We start from the raw sequence: 24,182 nt of genomic DNA, 5'->3' as shown, positions 1-24,182 counted from the left end.
ACGCATTTCGAGAAGAACAAAAACCTAACTTCCATTTCAAGTAATATTTCATCCTTAAACTATAATTTATGTATTACCTTTTCAGTCTCTAGTTCATTTCACTCAACTTTCATCTTAGTCGTGAGTAGGAGTTTGTTTGATAACGTTTTCATTTTTGTGCTATATTTGATCACTATTATCATTTCTTGTTTTCTAAGAAAAAGAAAAAATAAATAAAAAGTTGTTTGTTAATAATTTCTTGTCTATGGTGTTATTTTTCTTAATACTTTTTTTGCTTATTTTTTAGTTCAAATATAATTTAATTAGGTAAATTAATATATATATATATAATTCATTAAAATATGAAAAGAAATTATAAAACAATAACATTATCAAATACACATAAATTTTGTTGCAAAATTAATAGTTATAATACAATAACTTTTATTAATTATATTATGTTAACGTTTGATTTGAAATATTATTTCTCATTCAATTCAATTCATCTTTCTTAAGTGATATTATTCAAATTCAACTCGATTATATTATTACGTAAATTTCGTAGTTGTAAAATATTAAAGATAACCTAAATGATTATTTTAGTAAAAAAAAAAAACGTTATATAATGTGAAATTCTGATAACTTAAATTTTAAAATATGTAAACATGAAAGAAAAAAATAAATTGAAATATTAAACATATATAAATTTGAAAAATTAATAAAGGAAGAAGAAATAAATGAAGAAATATTAAAAATAAAAATATGAAAAATTAACTAAAGAAGAAATAAAATATAGGAGAGAGAAATAAAAAAATTATAAACAATGAAAATTGAACCAAAGACCTTAGAAGACCAAAAGGCAAATATAAGATCCCTGCCAATGAGGCAACGAGAGATTTTAATCCATAATGAAAATAGAGTTTAGATAAACTATTTTTCTTAATTTCTCTACCGTTGTACAATTTTTTTAAAATTTTGAAAGCAAGAAACAAGAATAGTTATCAACCGTATCTATCTCTTAAAAAATAAAAATAAAAACGTTATCGACCATGATTTTTAAACTAAGAAAAAGACAAAAGAGAAGTAGTCTACTTGTATGTATGTAAAGATAGAAAGGTAGGAAAATGGTGTATGTTGGTAACTTTTGTAAGAGGATTACCAAAAGACAAATTGAACACAAACATTGGGATAAACTTAAAAGACTTGTAATCAATAATCAATTGTTTTTTGTGCCAAAATCTTAAAGAATCTTTTAGTGGGTTTGTTGGGAATAGCTCAATTTTGTTGACATTTGATTAGTGGATGCAATGACTCTTTGAGGAAAATTATTTAAAAGTTGAGAAAGGCCCAAATTCATTATAATATAGATAAATTTAAGATATAGTTTATGGTAATAACTTACATTATAGTAATTCTAATTTTAAATTGGTTTGTCATGTGTGTCATGAACACTATCTAATATTTCAAGAGAAAAGTGGTTTTATTAAAGTTCACTATTAGTGTTTTAAGTGACGTTGCGTTAGGATGTCTCCGAGTTTTTGGGTCGGTGTGATGATCAATTTCTCATGCTTTTCAATTGCCCTCACGTTAATTAGCATCCTTCCCTGTTTGATGGTTTTGCACAAGCGTATCGCAAAAGCAATCGTTGTATTTAATATAATAAATCAATAACGTTTAAATATGACGAATAGAACAATAATAAATTGAAATACCTATTGCAATGAACAAAGATTCACATACTTAAAAACAACTTGATGAAGATGTTTAGAAGAGGAGAAGAAGAAGAAAGAGAGAAACAAATGCATTGTGATCGAAATTACAAGATATATGCTTTGATTCTATTCAATTTAAACATCATGATCCTTTAAAACTATGGTAGGATTGTCAAAATGCATCAATCTAAAGCGTCCCCAACACGATGCCCACTCAAAACACAATTAGCAAGCTCGATCGCAAGCATAAGGTTAGAGTTCATTTGGCTTGTGAGAGGTAAGCCATTAATGAGCAAACCCATCCATCATGAGAGGATCATTCCTAAAATGAGGTGATATAATTAAATTAAACAATGTTATATTTGTTAAATCCTTAATTGATTAAGATCATTTTTTATTGATTAGGATCATCATTAGTTCTCTTAGTTTATTAAAGTTAGTTTCTCTTGTTAATTAGAATTTTTAATTAATTTACTTCAAAATTCTCTACAAATAAAGGATTTTTTTAAAATTTATTTTGGTATTGATAACCTTTAATAGATAGTAAAGAATGAGATTTTGTTTATGGAGTTTTCTTTACTTTTACCCTTTGAGCTACATCTATTTAGTATTAGAGAAAAGAAAGTGGAAAAACACTTAATGAAGAATTATTATAATTTATATATCAAGGAAGACACCCAAGAAAAAAAATAAAATAGTTGATATAAGCCAAAAAAAAAAAAAGAGTCGAATTTACTCAAGAAAAAAATAATATCAAAGAAGACTTGTTAAATAATCTCGTCCACGCAGGATTTCCTCGAAAACCTATCATTAAAATTTTGATTCCAATTATTCCAACGATCCAATCAAACCTATCATTAAGGCACATTATCAACAAAGAGCTCAACCATCCAATCAAACCAAATTTTGAAGAAATTGACACAAGAATCGGGAGCTAGAAAATGATTCAAAGTGTGGGATATCATTGTGACCAACATCAATAAATGCCTTCGAATTATCCCATCATCAATAGGAGACTTCGGAAGGGAATGGGTGAAATTTGAGATCTTTTGGGAAATGTTGAAGAAAGGCTATAAATCACTAAAAGCTGTGAATTTGCACAAGAGACGTTCAATGAATCAGAGTTAGAGGTGAAAATCAAGCAAGCCAAATTGTAAGGGAAGACCGATTGCACAAAGAAGAACAAGAAAATGCTTTCAAACCAAAGATGGGTGAATCGCTTTTTCTCTAATAAAATATATTGTCAAATGGGTGAATCGCTTTTTCTCTAATAAAATATATTGTCAAACAAATTTGTCTCAAAAACTTGGAATAAGCATTGAAAATTCCAAAGAAAGTATAGTCAATGACCTAAGAGACAAACAGACATTCATTCAACATTCTATCAATTACGAATGACCGTTCATACATATAGATTTGAAGTGATTTCAAACTCCTAGCTAACAGGATGATTACAAATGAAGCATACCTGTTCTTCATCAAATTTTCAAACCCAACAACTCCTTTTAGAATTTCGAAGGAAAACCACGCATAAGTTCAAGGAGACAGAATTTGTTTTGTGTGGAACCCACTCCTCCCAAGAAAACTACACTAAACAACATCTGAAATATTGCAAAATCTGCTTCCTGCATGAATTAGAATGTCACAAAGTATATAAATAAGCTTCAAGTCCAGAAACTGAAGATAAACCACATACAATCTTTAAGAGTCGGAATGGACGATTTCTAAGGGAAGATGCTAGAGCCTACAAGTTACAACCAAGTTAGTTAACACAGGAGAGACCAGGGCAGGAAGTGTGGGGAGAAAAAGACTGACCTAACATGAAAATATTAATAAACCCAAACCAGACTGCACATTATTTTGTTGTATATTGACAATGACTCGTAAATATAACCTACAATCTGAAGTTCAGAAATATACTATCCATTAAACAGCATGGATTGGACTGCCACCAGAACTCATATTTTCACTGCCAGAAGCTGGATTTGCATGGAAAGCAGATCGTCTAGACGACCCCTCAAGTAGTTTCAGTGAAAGAGAAGAGGGGCCAGAATGACCAATCGATTCTCCCAGACTGAGTTTTGACATGCCAATCAGCTCATCAACGTTGAGAGGACTCTTTGAATGCACGGCTGTTGGCTTAAGAACCTCATGTGTCTCCTTATTGGTGGTCTCTGCACTATATCCCGAGTAGAACGGAATAGAAAATGGAAAGAATGGTGCAACATACGCAGGATATACCACTGGATAACAGCATTGGGGGCCATCTGGCTCCGCAGGTGCTGTTTCTCCATCATTTGAGTTGGTGGAATCCATCGATTCACATTCTTCATCCACAGTAGTAGGTGGTGTAGGCAATGGGTTATTGCTTTGTGATTCAGCATGTGAACTGTTGGCAGATAGGAAGTCTTGCTGCACAATGGAATTCTCGACACGCTGCATAATTGTGGGAAAGGGAAAGAGAATCAGTAATTGGTATGAGAAAAGTAAAAGTAACAAGGCTAAACGTATTACTTAATTTACATACATGCATAAAAGAGTAAAAATGATAAGTCTAATCACATTACATAATTGGCATACATGCATAAAACTGAAAAATTAGCATCTTCATTCAAGGATTTTATTACGGAAGAAGGCAAGGTAATTGGCAGATGGGGTAAAGTTAATGATAGATTATTCATTTCTATAACTGGAGACTAGATGAACTGCACAACTAGAATGTTTGTACTTTAGTAGAGCTAAAAGTTTGGACACATTATGCATTTAAGAATGGATGGATAGAGAATACAAACTTCATCAGCAACAATATCAAACAAACTGGAGCGCCTCTTTCGTCTTGATACATTGGTCTGCCTAATAAAATACTTTTGAGCATGGCTTGCCACTTGTGTAGGTGTCCTAGATACAACATAATTACGTGCTATCCCACGCCAGTCTCCTTTTCCAAGTTTCTGTAATCCCAATAAAAACATCCTATGCTCTTCCTCAGTCCATGGAACACCTGTGCATTACCAAACACACATATAAGAAGGATCAATTGATTCTTACTAACTGATCAAAGGTTTAATTGTAGACGATTCAAATATCCTACTCCAAGTAACCTTGTTCAAAAAATTACTAAAATTAATAATTCAGTACTCGTGCACAAGGATATTTGTAGAACATGCCATGCATGCTAAAAGAGTGAGAAAAAAGTTATAACCAAATTCAGAAAGTAGAGAGAAGACCAACAGGAATGATTGTGTCCTCTTGAAATAATGTAAAAGAGAAGAAGTTTCTTTCATCGGCACAGGCAGATGAGTAGTCAATATGTGTGAATGCCTTTTCCTCTTTAAATGATTTTTTTCGAAATATATCTTCTCCTCCTCTCTGTTTCTCATAATTTTTCTTTATGTTTTCAAGCTTGTACACATAACATTGTTAATTGATTCCTCTGTTTAGAGTGTAATCACAGGAACATAAGCTGGCCTTGTTGTTAACATGGATTGGGAAAAAAATGTCTCAATACACTATGTTTGGTACTAAACTATGAAAATATAGGAAATAGAATATACGTTTAGTACAATCCATTTTAACAAAAAGATGTATATATATAGAGAGAGACGGGAACTTAGAGATAGAGAGGATGTTTATACACAAAGGAAGAAGGCTACGATAGAGAGAGACAATGTTTGACAAAGCAATCAGCAGGATATTCTATTTTCAACCACACTCTATGTTTATGAACAAAGAAGACACCAGAACGCACGTTTTCAAGAATTGAATTAAATGGATTGGTGTTTTTTTAAAATCATTTCCAAAAACAGGATGCCACATGAGTTTAACAATTAGACAGTAACCATTGTTTCCAAAAACATAAAAATAAAAAGGAAAAAAAAATTAGGTACCAACCAATTTTCTCCATCAAAATTTTCCTCTAACAGGGAAATAATACTTTTCATAGCACCTCTTCTTAGACTCCTTCCATTAATCCAAACTATAATTACATAAAATCCAAGCCGATCACAGAAGAAAATGAAACAGTAATCCACGAATCAAAAAGAAAAGCATGCAAAGTCCAATAAGTAACAGAAATAATTCCCAAACCTTTCTTTCTCTCACGGCAACTAGAAGAGGAGCCAGGAACGAAATCCTCGGACGCATATCCGTCAGCCGCAACACCATGCTCAGGAGTCTCTCCGGGAGAAGCAGGATTGTTGGACCCGCTTTGTAGAGCACCCGACCCGGATCCTGCATAGTGATTGAGATTCCCCATACTAGCACTCTTCCGGATGGAACCGTCGGTCAATCGGACTCCAAAGAGCTTCACAACGCGATTCGGACAAGTCCGAGAGTTGTGACCATTGTGGCTGCAATGTGAGCACCGCCGCGTCATCGTTCCGCCGCCGGATCGATCGAAAAACGCCGCCGCTTTTCAGAAATCGAACTCAAATTCAACCAGATCAAAGGATCCGAGTTGCATGATCCGATCGATAAACAAAAAAAAAACAAAAAACAAAAAACAAAAAATTAGGGTTAGATTTTGGTTGTAGAAAGAAAGCAAATTTCGTGGTTTTTTCTCCTTTTCTTCTTCTTTTTAATTGAATTTAATTTTTCTCCCTTTGCTTTCGCAGTTGGGAGAGAAAGAGAGAAGACCGACTAAATCCAACACTATCCATTTATCGGCCTTGGATAAATGTTGAATTCATCCTCCGCTTCTTTCTCCCATTTTCTTATTATGTTTCTCTCAATCTCAACCGTCCACCCTTTTTTCTTCTCTCTCATCAACGGTTCTTCTTCTTTTTCATTCAAACTTGCACCCCATTTCCGATACCAAGTCTTTGTCCTTCCCTTTTTTTTTTTTATATTATTTCTTTAACGTTTTTTAATATTTCTCCCAAACTTATATTTTCATTCATTTCTTACCTTCATTTTTTGTAATGATTATTTACTAAATATAAAACTTTTTTTAATTTTTTCTTTAAACGTATTGTTTTTAGTGATACTTTTTATATTTTAAAAAGTGAAATTCAAAATATTTAATAAATAGAGTTTTAATGTGTAGGATTAAAAAATATTTATTGAAAAGATATTGTTGAAACTGAAATTTTGAGTAAATAGTAGTTTATTACATTTGAATAAGTTGGGACAATTCCTTTTTTATATTAATATGATGGTGAGGATGCTATTGGATATAATTAATTTATTCTAAGGGTTGCATTTTTTTCAATGCTACATGAATTTTGGAAGAAAAATATTTCAATATTAATTTCATAGATGATGTTGGATTATTATGAAAGGGATTTTTTGGATTTTTTTATATGTTTATATTAAAAAAAGGAAACATTGTTTTGAAAGAAAAAGTCTTGCTTTTTAAGTGAATTTTCTTATCATTCACTTATATATAGTCATAAATCCTTTTTTGTTAGATGATTTCATTGCATTGTGCATTGTTTGTAGTTTTGTGTTGTTGGATATAGATTCAAAAATCTGCATGGTTTCTTATAGTTATTGGATTGAAATTTGAGTTATTTTTGTTAAATCTCTCTCCCTACATTCAATAGGACGAAATTGTCAGCACCTTTTGTGCAGAATTTCTCGTGAAGGTTAGGATGATTGGCCACAATTGTCTAGATAGAGTTTACCATGTATGTCATATACATGCCTCTTTTAATCATTGTGCATATAAATGGATGACTCAAATGACAAAGTATGTTGCCGACAATAATACACTTGGATGTCAATGTGAGATTGACTTAGTAATTAACACAACCTTTTATTTTAGAGGTAGAAGATTCGACCACATTACTGTTTGAAAAACAAATTTTCTATTGCGTTAAAAGTTCGTTAAGCCTTTTTTAGATCTTAAATTTTACATTTCTAATATTGATTTTTGGGTCGACAAATCCTTTTATTTATGGTCTTATTAACATGTATTGGTAGATATTTTTGGATGTGGATAATATATATTCCAATCATATTGGGTTTAAGCAAATTGGTATATTTCAAAGAATGCTGACTTTTAAAACCATTACCAAAGTAATTGAACAAAATAAATAGAGAACAAGTCAAGGGTCGGGATGGATTAACACAATTTGACGAGGACACGTGGACGGTCAATGTGTTAGTCAACCATGAAAATGGTCAAACGGTCAAATTTGGGAAACGAAAGATATGAGATCTTGGTGGATTATGACACGTGTAATATGCTTTATGGACACGTGTTCGGGCAAAGATCATATAATTCTTCCCATAGCACTTTCTTTTGTGCACATTACTCTCTTTTTTTTATTATTATTATTATTTTATTTTAACTTACTTTTATTTAATATTTATATTCTAAAACTTTTATTTCATTAAAAAAAAAGTTGAATTTAATTTTAGAACAGATGATCAAAATTTTGATGGGTGTGTATTAGTGAATAGTTTATAATATAAAATTTTGATATATTTTGTAATTTTTTTATTTTATTATGCTATATTTGAAAATATCTCTCGATTTTGCTTGAGGCATTGAAAGTTTAAAATTTATTTATGAATTGTTCAATCATGCGCCAAAAATCTATATTGTTTCTCTTTTTTTTTACAAATAACAATTTATACCTATAATTTGTGTGTTGTATCCATTAAAATTATATACTAATAAATAATAATTGAATCATTTTGAATGTTGAACTTTGATAAGTATATTGATTTTCACTCTTCGTCCGAAAATTTTCAAACTTATAGTTCAAGTCAATCAAACTTTTAAATTTTCATAAATCAATTGATATAAAACATTAGTTAGAATTAATTTTGAAAATCATTTATGAATTAATTCTCTAGCATGTGTAGTCTTCTTTAAATGTCAATTTTATAAAATAGATGATTAAAGTAAACGTATGGATATTTTTTAAAAAATATGTTTAGAATTTAAATTAATCCATATCTAAAAATTCAAAGATTTAGTTAATTCAACTATAAGTTCCACGCAAAGTTTTTTCTACTAAATATTACATGGAGTGCAAAATGAGCCAACATGAGCTCAACTAACACATGCGTTCAGTTTTGGTTCAAATCATTCACTCCGAGTTATATTACAATACCTTTTTAAAATTTAAGGGTATAATTTCATATTTTTTCTATTTACTCAAATCAACAATTAAATAACTAAACCTTCAAGTTAGAAGTGGACACATGGTTAGAGTGTTGTTTTGGACTAACGAGAGATTTTATTATCCAACCATACCAATTTGATTAAAGAAGACAACCCTACCCTACCTTTATGTATTCCAAATTGTCAAGTTAAAAGAAGAAATTGGATATTTGATTAGAAATGAGCAACAAAGTAAGATTGGGAGTGAAATATGACACAAAAAAAAAAAAAAAAAAAAAAAGATTGTGAATAATGGAGAGAAGCGACACAATCGTATCGTATCAATCGAGCCATAATCTTAAAAACTAATAAGTATAGCTTGAATTTGAACTATTTTTAGTTTTTGAACGTTGAAATGAGATGAACTAGTCCAGTCATCAACAGAAAAGTAATAACAAAATTTTAGTAAATTGTGATAATTGCAATAGAATTTTTGTTTTCTTGTTTATAGGAAGATTGAAGATTAAGTTAAATAAAGGTTTATTTAATTTAAGATGATGTAAAAGTGGAAGGAAAGAATAAAAAGAAAAGAAAAGAGTGTGTTTTCTCAGCTTATCCAAAGGTACAGACATCTTATCTTTTGAAAAACACTTTATGCAAAGTTATCCCTTTTTTTATATATAATATCTCTCTCAAAGAGAGAATCAGACGGTTCAAAATAGACCACGTGGGTCCCACTCATTTTGATCAATGTCTATCTCTTCCCCTTCATCTGTCCAATCACGTGGATGCCTTCACCTTCGTTAGATCTACACACTTCTCTATTTTCAAATCTCATTCCTAACTCCGCCTTTTTATTGGAAGATAATTATATACTTCTTAAACCAAAGTATGATTATGTTCCTTTTAATCCTTTACATAAATTTAATCTGTAGAGTTAAACTTGGGTTGATGTTGTATTTGTGTTGGTTTAATGCGACGTATTTCAATTTTTAGTATTTGATTAACTGATTATCTCTCAATTGAATATCTAAATGTGACGTTCTTGAAATTGGAGTATTGGAAGAAAACTTATATCTTCAAAAAAAATCTTGACAGTGGTTGGCTTCAAGAGTTAAAGAATCTTCTTGTTCTTAGAATGATTCTCTCTCAACTTTTGAATGATTGTCCTCGAGGATCCTTTAATTCTTGAAAAAAATCTTTCTAAACCTTTAAGTGAAAATTGAGCTTTCTAGTACAAGTTTGATCCATGAATCAAATATATGGGCTCAACCACATAAATTTGGATCATATTTAGCATTTAGACTAAATTAAGATTTTTTAATTCACAAATAAATAATATTTATTTAGATCAAAATGAAAACACCTGACATTATCAAAATTGATCAATTTATCTATTCAATATCAATTTATCTCTTCAATTTCAATTTGAAACACATGTCCACTTTTAATTAGTCTTAAATTCAATTATTTGTATTGTTCGTTACTAAATAATTTGATAAATAACGTAACAATTTGTAATAAGTCTAAAATTTCTTATTCAACCCTATCTTTTTTTAATCTCAAACTTGAATAAATAGATCCATTGGTTAAATTTATATTCAATCCACGTTAGAAATATTTACTAATTACCGAGTTACTTATGGCCAGAAAAATAAGCCACGAGAAAGTATATTACATGAAAGCATATTTTTCTCCAAACTTTTTTATATTAATTTTGAAACTTTCTAAGTAATTTAAGTATAATATTGTGAAGATAAAAGTCGGATCAAGAATGATAACTAAGTATGAAAAATATTAATGTGCTACTCAAAGTAGATCTATTATTAGATCATCGATCCTAGATTTTAAGATGAGATTGACCAAGCTGAATTTTTTATCGAATCTATGGATTTCACTTAATGGTTGAAGTTAAACAAGTATGAGATATGTGCAAGTAAATATTTCAAATTCATGTAACGAAAGAACATCCATTAACCATAAGCAAAACGAATGATCGATCATTATTTGAACTGAGTCTTTTGTCACATTCTTTGACATTCAGAATTGGTGTAAGTTAAATGGAGTAAAGTATCATAATTTGTATCAAACTACCAAATACATTTTAGTCCTTCCTTGCACTACTCTTGCTTTTGAGTATAGATTTAGTATTGATGGTAGACGTGCAAGTCCACATCTTGAGATTAGTTCAAGCATGAGCTAAAGGTAAGTAAATATTCTTAATTAGAAAGCTTTATTATTATTATTTTTCTCTAAATGGAGAATTGGGTAGGAACGAGGACGGGGACATCTCTAGATAAAGCTTGATTGAATTATAATATGTGAAAGATTAATGAGCAGTGATATCATGTCTACATCCATAATAGATGATGTAAAATAAAGTTGTGTTCTTCTAAATCACATGGATCAAATCTAAGAACATAGAGCGCACCGGAATAATGTCAAATCTTTAACAAAAGTGTTTTAAGAATCAAATGAAAAGAGTGAAAAAGCTTATAGATTAAATTTGAACCTAAAGGTTTCTCGAGATAAATTTTTAAGTTACTCAATGATCGCTATATGGGTATGGGTTATTTTCTAACGTTTTATACTACAAAGAGAGAGAATCTTACAGTTTCTAAGCAAATCCATCTTTATACGTCAACCTCAGCCGTTCTTTCAGGTAGTCCATACTTCGAATGGGAGGATATCTGCATCCACATTCAATTATCTTAAAGCTTCCAAATACTTAAATTTGGATTTGTGTTAGGTACCAAGAAAGTAATATTAGTAAGTTAATACTAAGGGGTACAAGGGTTAGTTACTGGATGTCTTATAAATAGTAAGAGGATGAGTGAGTGAAGGGGAAGACTATTTTGTGGAGTAATCTAGGGCTTGGGTGATAAACTTGGATTATAGTGTAGTTCTTTAATTTTCTCTTGGTAGGTAGTGTCCTAACAATTTGTTTTAGAGATCATAGGGAAATTTCTATGTAATGGATGAATTTACACTCTTAAATCATGAAAAATGCTTATTAATCAATGCTTTTCAATTTGTTTGTACTTAGTAAATTGGTTGATAAAACTCATTCCTAGCAATAGATAATTTAAAACTTAAGGGGACCAGGGAAATATGGATTGTGTTCAAACTAAACACAAGCATAGAGATTAGAATTCATTAAGAGTGTAGTTGAATCCTTTGTATGGAAGATTTCACACAAAAGAGTTAACATCTTGGATAGACTCTCAGCCAATTGGTCCTTTTTGGTCTGGATGCATTGTTGTATTCTTTTCATGAGGGCAATTGGGAACCTAGACCATTTTCTCTAGAGTTGTGATTTGGTTGGGCTATTTGATGTGCCCTCTTCAAGGCGTTTAACTATACCTTCACTACTTCTTAGGGTCGCAAGAGAGCCAATGGAGTTCATCCTAAACCATCTTTTCAAGAGAAAAAAGTGTTGCCGTGTGTCCTAAGAGAAATAATAGAATCTTCCGTGGAGAGTTCTCGTAGGGATGTTTGAGACCAGGTTGGATTCACCATTCCTCTTTGGGTCTTGATGTCCATATCTTTTTGTAATTCCTCAGCAAGTCACATTTTACTTGACTAGAGAGGTCCCCTTTACATGGGATTGTACTTTTTTATATATCTGTGTATTCGTTCTTTTTTTTTTTCCTTAATGAAAGTCTTCTTTTTACTTCTAAAAGAAAAAATCTAACTCTTCTTAGAACACCACTTCATTGTATAAGATTTTGGGGATAGTATTATAAAAGGAGGGAATGCCAATACCTTGGGGGAGATGACTCACTACAACAACTTTGAAGACATTCCACAACACAATCTTCATTGGGATCGAAGAAGAAAGCCACCTGCAAAATGAGAGATTTCAAGCTAAAATTACCGTCTTTGGAAAGGATAACACAAAAAAAATTCCTCCAAATAGGCTTCCCAACATGTCGTTTCTTCAGTTAATGGAAAGGTTTATAGGCAGAATATTTTAGAATTCATGCTCTAGTATCAGAAACCAAACAAGTGAATGGACCTTACCGAATAACGTTCTTCTCCAACTGGAATCACTCGATGTAGAGTCGACCTATTGTAATTCACACAAAAAATGATCAAATAACCAATAAAAGAATTTAGTTCTTACTTTACTCCAACTAGCATTTATCATAATGTACATCATTGATCTTTACCGGAACAAACAGTTGGTCCACCTTTCCATCAAGTCCCCAACATTAACAATGAATGCCCTGCAAAATCAGAGAATTTCATGCTTTGAATTCCAAGAGAAAATTATTCTTTTATAAACAGTTATGACCCTTCCCTATTGGTGTCGTTTAGAACATCATTTTATGATCGAGTTTTGAACTCACTTTTCTATAGGGACGATATCTTCCCAGACTTGCGGACGATCAAACTTTTCCTTGCATACCTGTTGCATCATGGCCACTTGACACGAGACTTTCACCTCATAATACACACAATCTTCTCTAAGAGGTAAGATCTCAATACCTGAAGTCCGGAAATGCCATTGGTAACAAGGAGAGTGATCATCCCATAATCTGAATGTGCAGAAGCACCTAATATTCCTTCATCAAGAGATCTCAAGTCACCTGAGTTCAAGATAGTGAGTAGATTATCAACAAGATTGCATCCCTCAACTTGAAGACGAAACAAAATACTAAGGGGGCGTATGGTTAGCGAAAAAAACACAAAGTTGAGTTGGGTTGGAAATAATTGAGAGAGTTGAAACAAATAAACAAGGTAAGAAATGTGAGTTTTCTTTGGTGAGAAATGTGAGTTGATGCGGATAATAAGGTAATAAACTTCTTTAATTATTGGTGAACCAAACGGTGTGTTGGTTTTTTTCACCCACCCAACCTAACTCTCCCAAATTACTCAAGTTGCCAAACACCCCTCCCCTAGCAATTTTATAAGTCGGTGTTAAATAATTCAACTCTACAAACTTTAATAGTATTAGCTATTAAAGTTTGCATATTTATTTAGAAACTTCATCTTCCTTCCTCTAATATTTTCAAACTTCAGACTAAATAACTCTATACTCCAAACATAAACTTCCTAACTCCATACTCAGAACTCAGTGCCCAAAACAACCCCTAAGCATGTATATGATCAAAGAAATGAGAATGAGGGAACGAGTATAATTGCACCTTAATCTCACACCCTCGTTTTGTTAGATCGATCAGTATTCTACTTTTTTTTATCTTCTTCTTATGACTTGTTTTAATCCCAAATAAACTTAAATGTGATTTTCATTCTGAAGAATACCCTAGTAATCTCATTTCTGAACCAAAATAATTTTTGTATACATGTTTTATTCTCATTCCATCACCTTCATTCTTTACTTACATTCCATTTGTTTTTCACTTTTCATTTCTCATTCCGTCCCTGTTAAAACAGAAACAGGCCAACGCCTTTCAACACTAAAACAAAAGGAAAAAATCATCTCCAACCTCTTTAAATTTTCTATTTAATAGAAGACAACATCAAATTTTGGTTTGGAGAAAGACCAAGGGGGTGGAAGCAGGCTCAACAAATGAACATTTACTTTCTTCTTTCCTTTAGTTTTCACATTAAAAGTGACGTGTGTCACTGAACCTGGGTAGTGTAGAAGCCGAAGAAATGCTGTCGGGTTATTCAAGGCACCAATTTTCTCAAAGTAATGTTCATCCAGATTCAAAGCCAATGCAATCAAAGATATTACTTGTCTTCCAACTAGCCTGTAGCAGCCAACGAGAGAGCAAGATATTACAGTCAGACCAAATTCAAACAATGTAACTGTCCAGCATAAACATCCCACGAATACTTTTTGAGTCCAGTGAACAAAGCATGCATTCGAAACAACATAGTACCCATTTTATTACTACATTGATACTACGAAGATGTACTAAAATTTAACCCAAAGACATTTAAACTTACGATGCTTGCTTATAGAAGGATTCCATCGTAGCTCTCCAAGAAGGCAATTGTTCTGTCATTTCGTTGCCAGAAAGAGTAACAGTTGATCAAAACAATAGTCAAGAAATTCAAATCTTTTCCAAAAATAAACTCATTGCTCACCTCTTGAAGGCCACTGATTCAAGTCGCTTTCAGTTGCATTCCCAGCCAAAGGGCCAATATAATAGCTCTCTTTTGCATCCCCTATTCACATAAAAACAATTGAATAGGAACTGGTCAATGGGCTTGGCTAACAAGTCCTCTCTTAAAACACAGGCACTGACCTTTTTAATTGAAGAAACGATTCCATTGAGGGGGGAAATCTCAAACACCTTATTGGTGAATTACAAGAAAGAAGTCCAATTTAAAATGAGAAAGAACAGGCTATAAAAAATGGGCACTAGTATACTCCATGATAGACCCTGTTTCACCTTTCTGTAAAACCATAAGCGTTTCAACAGTAATTATATTATTCTTGTGCTATTATTGTTTTGAGTAATAAGCAACCCAGATATTAGAATAGTTTAGCAGCATACAAGGTGTCTTCAAAGATTGCTACATTTTGAAAGCAAGAAGTTATGGGGTATTACAATCTATTTATCTTGTAGTTATTTTACGGTTAAAGTTACAAATTTAGTTCCTAAACTTTCAATTGTGTACCTATTATATCGTTGAACTTTTAAAAGAGTTGTATAGGTATCTAAACTTTCAACTTTGTTCCAAAAGGTTTGTGAATACTAAAAGGTGTCTAGAAAGGTCTTAAACTTTCGATCTTGTATCTCATAGATTCTCAGACGGTTAAAATGCGTGTATCCACGGAACACAAATTTAAATTTTAGGATACCAATAGACATAAGGTTCAATTATCAACTATTTTAAAAATAATAATAATAACATATCACGGTTACAGAATTGAAAGTTTAAAGACTCATTATACACAAATTGAAAGTTGTATATTTTAAAAAGTTTAGAGACCAGATAAAGACGGACGTGAAAATTAAGAACAAGAACTAGTAGTTTAAGTTTGTTTGATTTACTAATGGGTTTGCTTTAACCCTTTCATAAGTTCCTATTTTCAACATTCATAAGCACAGCTTGAAATCACAATGCATAAATTTCAAATCAGACATGGAACAAAAACCTATATCATTGGAGGCGGTGGGATCGAGTTTCTCAGCATAAAGAGCGGTGTAGCCCCTATGTTCCTTCCGAACAAGTTTCATCTTCTCCTCAACAGGAAGAGAGAAGAACTTCCTGCTTTCGTCGAACATTCTCTCGAGCAACGTTTCTTCAACGCCATGATTGATTATGTAAAAGAACCCGTAATCTAAGCAAGCCTGTGATCAATTTTCAACCGTAGAAAACGGAATTCAGTCAGAATTTAGAGGGGGGAAACGATGGAGAAAGTTGAATTCGTAAATTATATGACGAACCTGGCGGACTGAGAGAGCCGTGGCGTCGCGATCTTGAGAGGAGAGATCAATGATTGGGAGTTGTAGAGCTGACTCCATTTTGGATTGAAGAAAGCAGTTTTAGTTGGAAGAATCTTTATTCTTATAAATACATAAAATTTTGGTCGATTAAGGACTATGAACCAAAAATACTTAACTATATCTCAAACAGTGTTAGCATAGGTCTCACAAACTCGAATTCCAATCTTTTCCCCTTTCTTATTGAAACACTATCTTTTCTTATATAGCAACATTCAGTTTTAAAAAAAAATGCATGATGAGATGGTATCGTTCTAGTTGAGAGAGTTGCTTTGGCTTTGTCCAAAGTCAAACATCCTCTCTAGACACACATGAATTCATATTACGAACCAACCCGGTTTGGCCTTAGACCAAAGTTAGTCCATTTTTCTATACACGTCTCATTTTATAAGCACACTACTTGATCATTTATATATTATTATCTTTTTAACTCACTATATTTTCTTTTGATACCTTAAACTTTATCTCATAACAAATTTAAACATGTAGCTAAAATTTGATGTGAATCGTTGGTGTTTTCTACCGCCTACTCTATCTCTCTCCATTTTTTTCGTTTGTCATTTTAAACTGATTTTCGGCTACAATCTTCCTTAAAGCCGTTCATAAACAAGGCATTGGAACTGGGCTTTTGGCCCACCCTAATATCGGCCATGGGAAAGATATTAGGCCAAAAGGCCCAACTTCATTGCCCTCTCGTGGCTTCTAACAAAAAAAATCCATTCACACGTACAGTTGGGAGCACGTGTTTACTACAGCTTCTAAAGAACACGTGCGGACTACAGTTGGAGACAACTAACTTTTAGTTAAAATATTGTTTAATATTCTTTTCTTTAACATGATTAATTTGATACATTCAAATAACTCCAACTAAGATAACTTCAACTATCGTATCTCAAATTATAGTTTAGTTTATTCTTTTTCAAATAATAACACTAGTTTAGTTCCGTCCATGTCGTAGATATTATTATGAAAATTTTATCAAACTTAGGATCAATTTATTAAATTCTATTGAATTTGTAAAAAGATCAAATTCATTTATTTAGTTTGTGTACTTTGTGTTTTTCATACTCTATTAATCTAATTTAATATTTTAGATGGATATTAAAATAGACAGTAAAATACATAAATGAGAATGGTATTTTAAAAGAAAAGGGTAGGGAAAGATGTATAGAAGATAATGCATGTGGTGTCAATTAGAATAGAATCTTCATATAATAATGCAAGTAGACCACGTTTATGTTTCAAAGTTTTATGTTTTTTATTTTTAGTGAAACAAATTTAATCATTATTCAAACGTTCTTTCCTTATTTTGCATTCTTATATCATGATCTTCATTTGTCATTTTTACATTTAAGGTATTATTCTCGTGGGTTTGTGTGTGTTTCTTTTAAAATAGTTTTATCTCGTAATTACAAATTAGATCGCAAATCTCGTAATTATCTCTTATTTCAAGTTTAGTGGTTTTATTATTTCAAGTGATATGAATTAAGATTTGTGATTCACCGTCCAATTTTAACGTAGTTTAAGGTTTCTTAAATATCTTCTATATTTAAATGTAATCAAATCAATCCGCGTTACGTTGCTTTAATTAACATTTTAAAGTAAAAAAAACTGGTGTATATATGCATCATCTATTATTAAAACCGCGTTCGTGATAAAAGAAAAAAAGTGCATACACCCTTCTTACTTAAACGGTGGAATTATCGTAATATTATAGAAAAATATTATTGAAATGTAAACCAAATTGATTGTAGAGGTTTTTTTAATAATTTTTATCACATTTTATACATGTCTACTTATGTATAGAGAATTACTTAATAATTGAGTTTAACCAGTGAATATACACATAATAAAGTTTAGGAGTTAAATTATAAATTGAGGTTTCATTTAATATATTCCAATAATAACGTATTTGTGTTTGTGTCTATCGATTGTGTTATTCTATTAGTATCTATTAATGCCATTCACTCAATTATCAAAATTTATAATTAATATAATCTAAAATTTTACTATATATTTTTTTTGTAATTATTTTATCAATTTTATTATATTTGAAATTTTTCAAAAACAAATATAATATTATACTTACATGTCATGTTAACACTATATATATATATAACCTAATTTCAAAAAGTGCCCTTTTGTAAACACTTTTAGTTCAACATACTTCATTGATAAGCATTTAAAAATAGTTGCATGACCATCAAATAAAATGCTAAAAGAACTTGTTATCATTTAACATACACTTTTTATTTTCTCCAAGTACTTTAAAACTAAAGTACTTTATTTGAATATAATATATTTTTCAAATAATAATACACATGTGTAATTTATTAAATATTGAATTATGTCCTTATGATTCAACTTCCAAATATAACCTCCTAAACCAACAACGTTAACAAAGTTTATCTCATAATTCTACGACGATACATTATATTAAAAGAAATAATATAATAGACTTATATCACTGTCTTATCAAACATTAATAAAAGTTTATCAATCTACCATTTATAAAATTTGAATATCTTGCAATATTTTCTTAAATATTTTGGGTAATTTTGCTATATTTGAAAATATTCGGTAGCTAAATAATATTACTCTCATACTCATTCTATAACTATTTTAATGAAAAGTTTGGGAAAAAAAAAAGGTTTATTTGAAGTAGAAAGCCAACATCATAATTAAATGCAAAACTGAAATAATCTTTGTAGGAACTTAAAAAAGAAAAAGAACATGAATATCTTATGATAGAGTATGATTGGGAAAATAGGAATGAAATCATTTGAAGCAATGATATGATTATTATAAATATTAAGATTAGAATAAAAATATATTTTTTGACTTGTATTTTTTCTCCAAATTGTCCCTTTTAATAATATTAATTAAGAAGAAGAAGAAGAAAAACCCTTTATTAAAAGTTGGAGCATGCTATTATAAGCACTTTCATTCTTAATAAATAAATAAAAATTCCACCAACCAAACATGCTCCTCCAGACAAAATCCTCGAAAATCATACCTTTATCGTAGAGATTTTTCCCAATTACCCTTGGCTAATCATATTGTAAATTATTATTTTATTGCGTTGGCATGGGCTCATATGTCTTTTACCTTTTATTTTTATTATAAAGAGAAAAAAAGAAAAGGAAAAATCATTTTTGGGATCTTTGGTACGATTGCACGTGTAGTCCAACTCAACAACGACAGCCTTTTTATTTAACTGATTTAATTAATTAAGTTTTGTTGATTAATTAATATTAAATTATCGATTAACGAAACGAATCGTTTTTGATGGAGTGAATCTGAGAATCACATGGTGACCAGCTCAGGCGGTCACATGGTTTCTGGTGCGTGGGGCCTAGGGGTGCTTCGTGGCAAGGGGGAGATGCACGTGTGGGGAGAGAGATGGACGGCGGATGGGAGTTGGATCCGACGGTTGTGAGGGGATCGTACGAAAAGAGAACTGGGTATTCCGGTAGAAGGGTATGATTGGGAAAATGGTACAAATAATTATGGAGGAAATGATTTTTTCTTTTTTTTTTCTTCTTATATTATTATATATAATTTAATTTTGTTTTGGGAGGGTTTGACCGTTGACCGGATCTGGCGGAAGACAGAGTTACTTTGACCGAAAGTGAACGTGCGGGTTAGACACATTACACGTGTGATGTGCTGTCCGTTTTGTACCCACGTGGGACCCACGTGATGGAAAAGATTAAACCTTTTTTCCAAACCCATTTTCTCTTCTATTTTTTTTCCATTTTAACTATAGGACTTTAGGGAGTGGAGGGGGGGAATTGTTTTACATTAAAACAACACGAGAATAATAATAACCAAATTAGATAATTCATGTGTCCTTTTATCAAATGTACATAACCCATAAAAATTAGGAGCATGTATAATATACAAACTAGAAGATTTCCAAACAACTCATAAATATCTACCAAAAGCACTTTTAAAATAAAATTAAAATTAATAACAATCACATGGCAAGAAATAGCATGATTAGATTAGGTGAAGAGTAGAGGAAGACATGAACGGGGAGAAACAAGAGAGGAGAGAGTGATGAAATGAAACTTATTTGATTTATTCAATCAACAAATAATGTGAAACACAAAATTAGAAAAAATATATTACATACCTAATGATCGGTAAATGAAAAGGAAAAAAGGGAAAAATATCTTGCGTACGATCTTCAAAATAGCACGATATCTATGAACTTTGAAGTTTGTTTTAATTATATGCTTTAGATTTTGAAAAAATTGTACTCATCGTATACTTCTCCTGAAAGACACTTATCGTATCCTTCTCAAACATGCAACGTTATTTTATGTGTGCATGATAACACTTTTAGTTATTGAATTTGATTTTAATTTAAAGTTAAAGATCTCAAAACAATACACTTTTATACCTTAGGTATTTAAACCTTTTTGATACCTACTATTCGTAATCTCCACTCTTTTATTAAATACTCGTTCGAGTATTTGATTTTATTGTTGTTGTTTCCTTGCAATCAACAATCTCATAGTGAAACGAAGAGTGCTCAAATTGATTATATTGTGTGAATTTCACTATCATTACTATTACGATTACTGTAAAGGTGACATATTTGATTATTCCAAACAAGTCTGACAAGGAAATACAGTCTAAAATTATATTTACCATCTACATTATATATATATATATATATATATATATATATGTATATATAATATTATGAATAAGTAAAAAGATTGGGTGGATGAGGATGACATAGACTAACCGGAAACCGATAAGTCTAATCAACAAAAAAGAAGAAGAAAACATTGGTTTTGTTTTTGTTTAATGTGGCGTTGTCTGTGGGGGCCCGCCCACCCAGTCTTCATCCTTCAAATGATTGGACAATCCGGAAGGGGTAAGTTGGGAATTTCCATTCTTAAAAAATATATAATATAAAAAAAAGAAAAGAAAAAAGAAAAAGGGATGAGGAAGCAACCACCACCAGCACCGTGGTCCCTACTGCTTCACGTGCGGTTCACGTGCTCACCTTATGTGTGTTTTCTCTAAACACTCACTCTCTCTCTCCTCCTTTTCTCTTCCAAATATTCACTTGTCGGAACCTATCCCTTCCCCTTCCTCTTCCATAATATTTATCCTTCCCAATTATTGCTTTCTTTTCATCTCTTTTTTTCCTTCACGTGAACCTTTTGGAATTTTCTCCTCGCTTCTTTTTCATTTTACTTTCCTCCTACATCTACATCATATATATATATACATAAACCCTTCTTTATATTTCTTTCTCAACTACATATATATTATTTAACCTTTTCCTTCTTATTATATTAAATCCCACCCTAACAATTTTAGTCTTACCAATCTTCAAAAACGAGGTTTCATGTTTTAATGCCTTTCTCATATGGGTGATATTCATATTTGAGCTTAATGTTATGGTCAACTTGTTTTTCTTTTTCTTTCATGTTATGTGTTCATATAGATAAGAATGTGTGCGTTTTGGACAGTTGAGGGACTTTTGACTTTTTTTTTCTCTCTCTTTTCTCTTTATCAATATTATAATATAGACTTTTTCACATTTGCTTTCAACTGGGATGGTTTACATGTTAACTTTTTTTTTTTCTTTCTTTTTACCAGTTGTTGATTTCAATGGTTTATTACATATATAAAACAATAAACTTTATTTGAAGGTATAATCACTAGATGGTTATTCCATATAAAATTTATCTGCTATTATATCTACCAAAGTAAGAGTTTGATCTGGATTGTAAACTTTATGTTTTATTTTTTTTAAATGTATATTTATTCATGTTTGGAGTAAAATATGGTTTTTTTTTTATAAATAAATAAAAAGTCATGGTTATATGACATTGACATAGTATGTAATCCATGTAAAATAAAGAACAATATTATATTTTAATACGACTTTTTGTTGTTTTAAGTTTATATCGCTGTAATTAAATACGTAAATAGTCGGTGTATCAAATAGTTAATAGTAAAATAAAATTAAGAAAAGTATCATATGAGATTTGTTTTTACTCTATGAAAAAAGTTCTTTTACAATAATAATAATAATAATATGGCTTAATTAAGTGAATAAATGAAAAGATTTAAGTTTATAAAATTAGTTATGAATGATTAGGGGAAAAGAAATTATATTCTTGGCATGATTGATGAAAGTTGCATGATGAATTATAAAAGTAGAGGATATTAATAAGATGAGTTTGGTTATTGGTAATAAAGAAAAGTTGAATGATATAGATTTGATTAAATAACGAATCTAATTAATGTTATTAAAGGGGAACAAAAACTAGAATAGAATTGGTTGGTTTGAAGGAATATGATATTAATGAGGTGATCCACCAAGATTCTAATTGATTCTAGGGAAGTAAAAAAAAGATTAGACAAACTCATGTAGATATGAGACATGTTTGATATGAATTATAATTAAATAGACAGGATTAAATAGACTTTACTCGAAACAGGCTGGAATTCTCTCATTTAATTGGAGACAAGAGAATTTTTTTTTCTTTGATTCAATCTAATCTGGTAGAGATGGGGACCAAGAATGTATTTCCAACTTCAATTTTGTCTTCATCCCCCGTCGCACGCAAAATACTTTACTACAATAGTCACTGGTTTAATCTTCTGAAGGAGAAGAGAGAAAAAAGACCCATAAAACCCAATCAATTTTTGAAGAATGATTGAAATCTAATCTCATGAAAGGTAAAGGAGATACGAAAGCCATTCTCGACCCTCCTTCATGTGTCCAAGCAGTTGTGAGATATACTATATACTGATACAAGTAATGAATATATCGTTTTCATATATATATATATATATATATATTTCAACTAATTAAAAAAAGGAGGGTCCAGATAACTCTCAATTATTGAAGGATGGGGACTGGAGATAATGAGAGGGTATATAAAAAAGATTTAAAAGAGAGTTTAATTGGATAATAAGAAAAAATGGAATGATGAAGAAATCCCAAATATAGAGGTAATAATTTGTGTTGGGGATTTGTTGAATGTGAGAGGTAAAGAAAGGAAGAGAGAAATAAAAAAGAGGGAAGGGGTGAAATGGGGAAATGGAGAGGGGAGAGTGGGGGAGGGTTCACGTGAAAATCACATGGGGGGAGAGCCTCGTACGGGGTGAGAAGAAGCGTGGGGGTCCCACGTGTGGGGTAATTTTGTCGCATAGTGGGGAAATATTTATAGGAAAAATAAATGAGGAGAGATTAAATAATAATTGAGGAGAGGGAGGGGACACGTGGGACAGCTAGCACGCACTAGTGGGGACACCTTAATCATAATCCAACATATTGTCGGGATTTTCTTTTATTTTAATTCACACTTAATTCTTCTTTTTCTATTAAATGTATTTATTATTAATAATATTAACAATAATTCAAATTGATTTGTTATCTAAAAACACAATTCAATTGCTTCTATCATTACTACACCAACATATATTTCCAATTTCCTTTCTCCCACTCCCTCCATTACAGCCTTTGTTTCACGCGCCCCACTTTTCTATTTATTTTTATATTATATACATATTAAGAAAATTGATTGACAAACACAATTAAAGAAAAAAAATTATATGGTTAAGAAACCGTCTTAATTTGTATATAGTTAATAAATTTATATGGAGTCCATACAAAGTCACAATGATCATAAAAAATAAAGATTCTAAGATTAATTTCTTGTCTCCATCCCCTAAAAAGAACTATCATGTTATGAGATTATTGTTTTAGTTAAAGTTTCATTAATTGATTGGAAATTAGATTTTAAGACCAAAATTATTGTTAGGATTTTTGGTAATTAGATAAATTTTATAATAATCCATTTATATGTTTAGGTTTTATTCTCTTAAATAAAAAAGGTAATAGTCATTGCTTTATTTTTAGTTTTTAAAAGTATTCTAATCACTCCACTGCAAACACTTTTAGTTAATTACCATAGTTAATTGATTATAATATTTTCTTTTCAAAACACAGTTTATAGTATTATCTCTTCT

The 24,182-nt window shown here is 30.9% G+C and overlaps 2 protein-coding genes across 2 annotated transcripts; both read right to left on the bottom strand.

Annotated features, from left to right (window-relative positions):
* Window positions 1–3,298: 3,298 nt before the first annotated feature.
* LOC101211526 (transcription factor KUA1) lies at window positions 3,299–6,352 on the bottom strand. The gene is made up of 3 exons (XM_011652086.1): window positions 5,778–6,352; window positions 4,484–4,692; window positions 3,299–4,127 (listed from the first exon to the last, which is right to left on the bottom strand). Exons 1-3 carry the CDS (start codon window positions 6,064–6,066, stop codon window positions 3,618–3,620), a joined length of 1,008 nt encoding a protein of 335 aa, XP_011650388.1. The 5' UTR covers window positions 6,067–6,352; the 3' UTR covers window positions 3,299–3,617.
* A 6,561-nt stretch (window positions 6,353–12,913) lies between these two features.
* Window positions 12,914–15,905, bottom strand: LOC101211768 (2-oxoglutarate-dependent dioxygenase ecdK). Its single transcript, XM_031883585.1, has 7 exons — window positions 15,824–15,905; window positions 14,806–14,886; window positions 14,665–14,716; window positions 14,344–14,465; window positions 13,237–13,337; window positions 13,098–13,156; window positions 12,914–12,974 (listed from the first exon to the last, which is right to left on the bottom strand). The coding sequence occupies exons 1-7, from the start codon at window positions 15,903–15,905 to the stop codon at window positions 12,914–12,916; spliced, it is 558 nt and encodes a 185-aa protein (XP_031739445.1).
* Between the last annotated feature and the right edge of the window lie 8,277 nt (window positions 15,906–24,182).

Source organism: Cucumis sativus, chromosome 3, assembly GCF_000004075.3.
Source record: "Cucumis sativus cultivar 9930 chromosome 3, Cucumber_9930_V3, whole genome shotgun sequence".
Taxonomy (NCBI): Eukaryota; Viridiplantae; Streptophyta; class Magnoliopsida; order Cucurbitales; family Cucurbitaceae; genus Cucumis; species Cucumis sativus.
The sequence above is the reverse complement of the archived record's forward strand: the minus strand, read 5'-3'. Positions and strand labels throughout refer to the sequence as shown.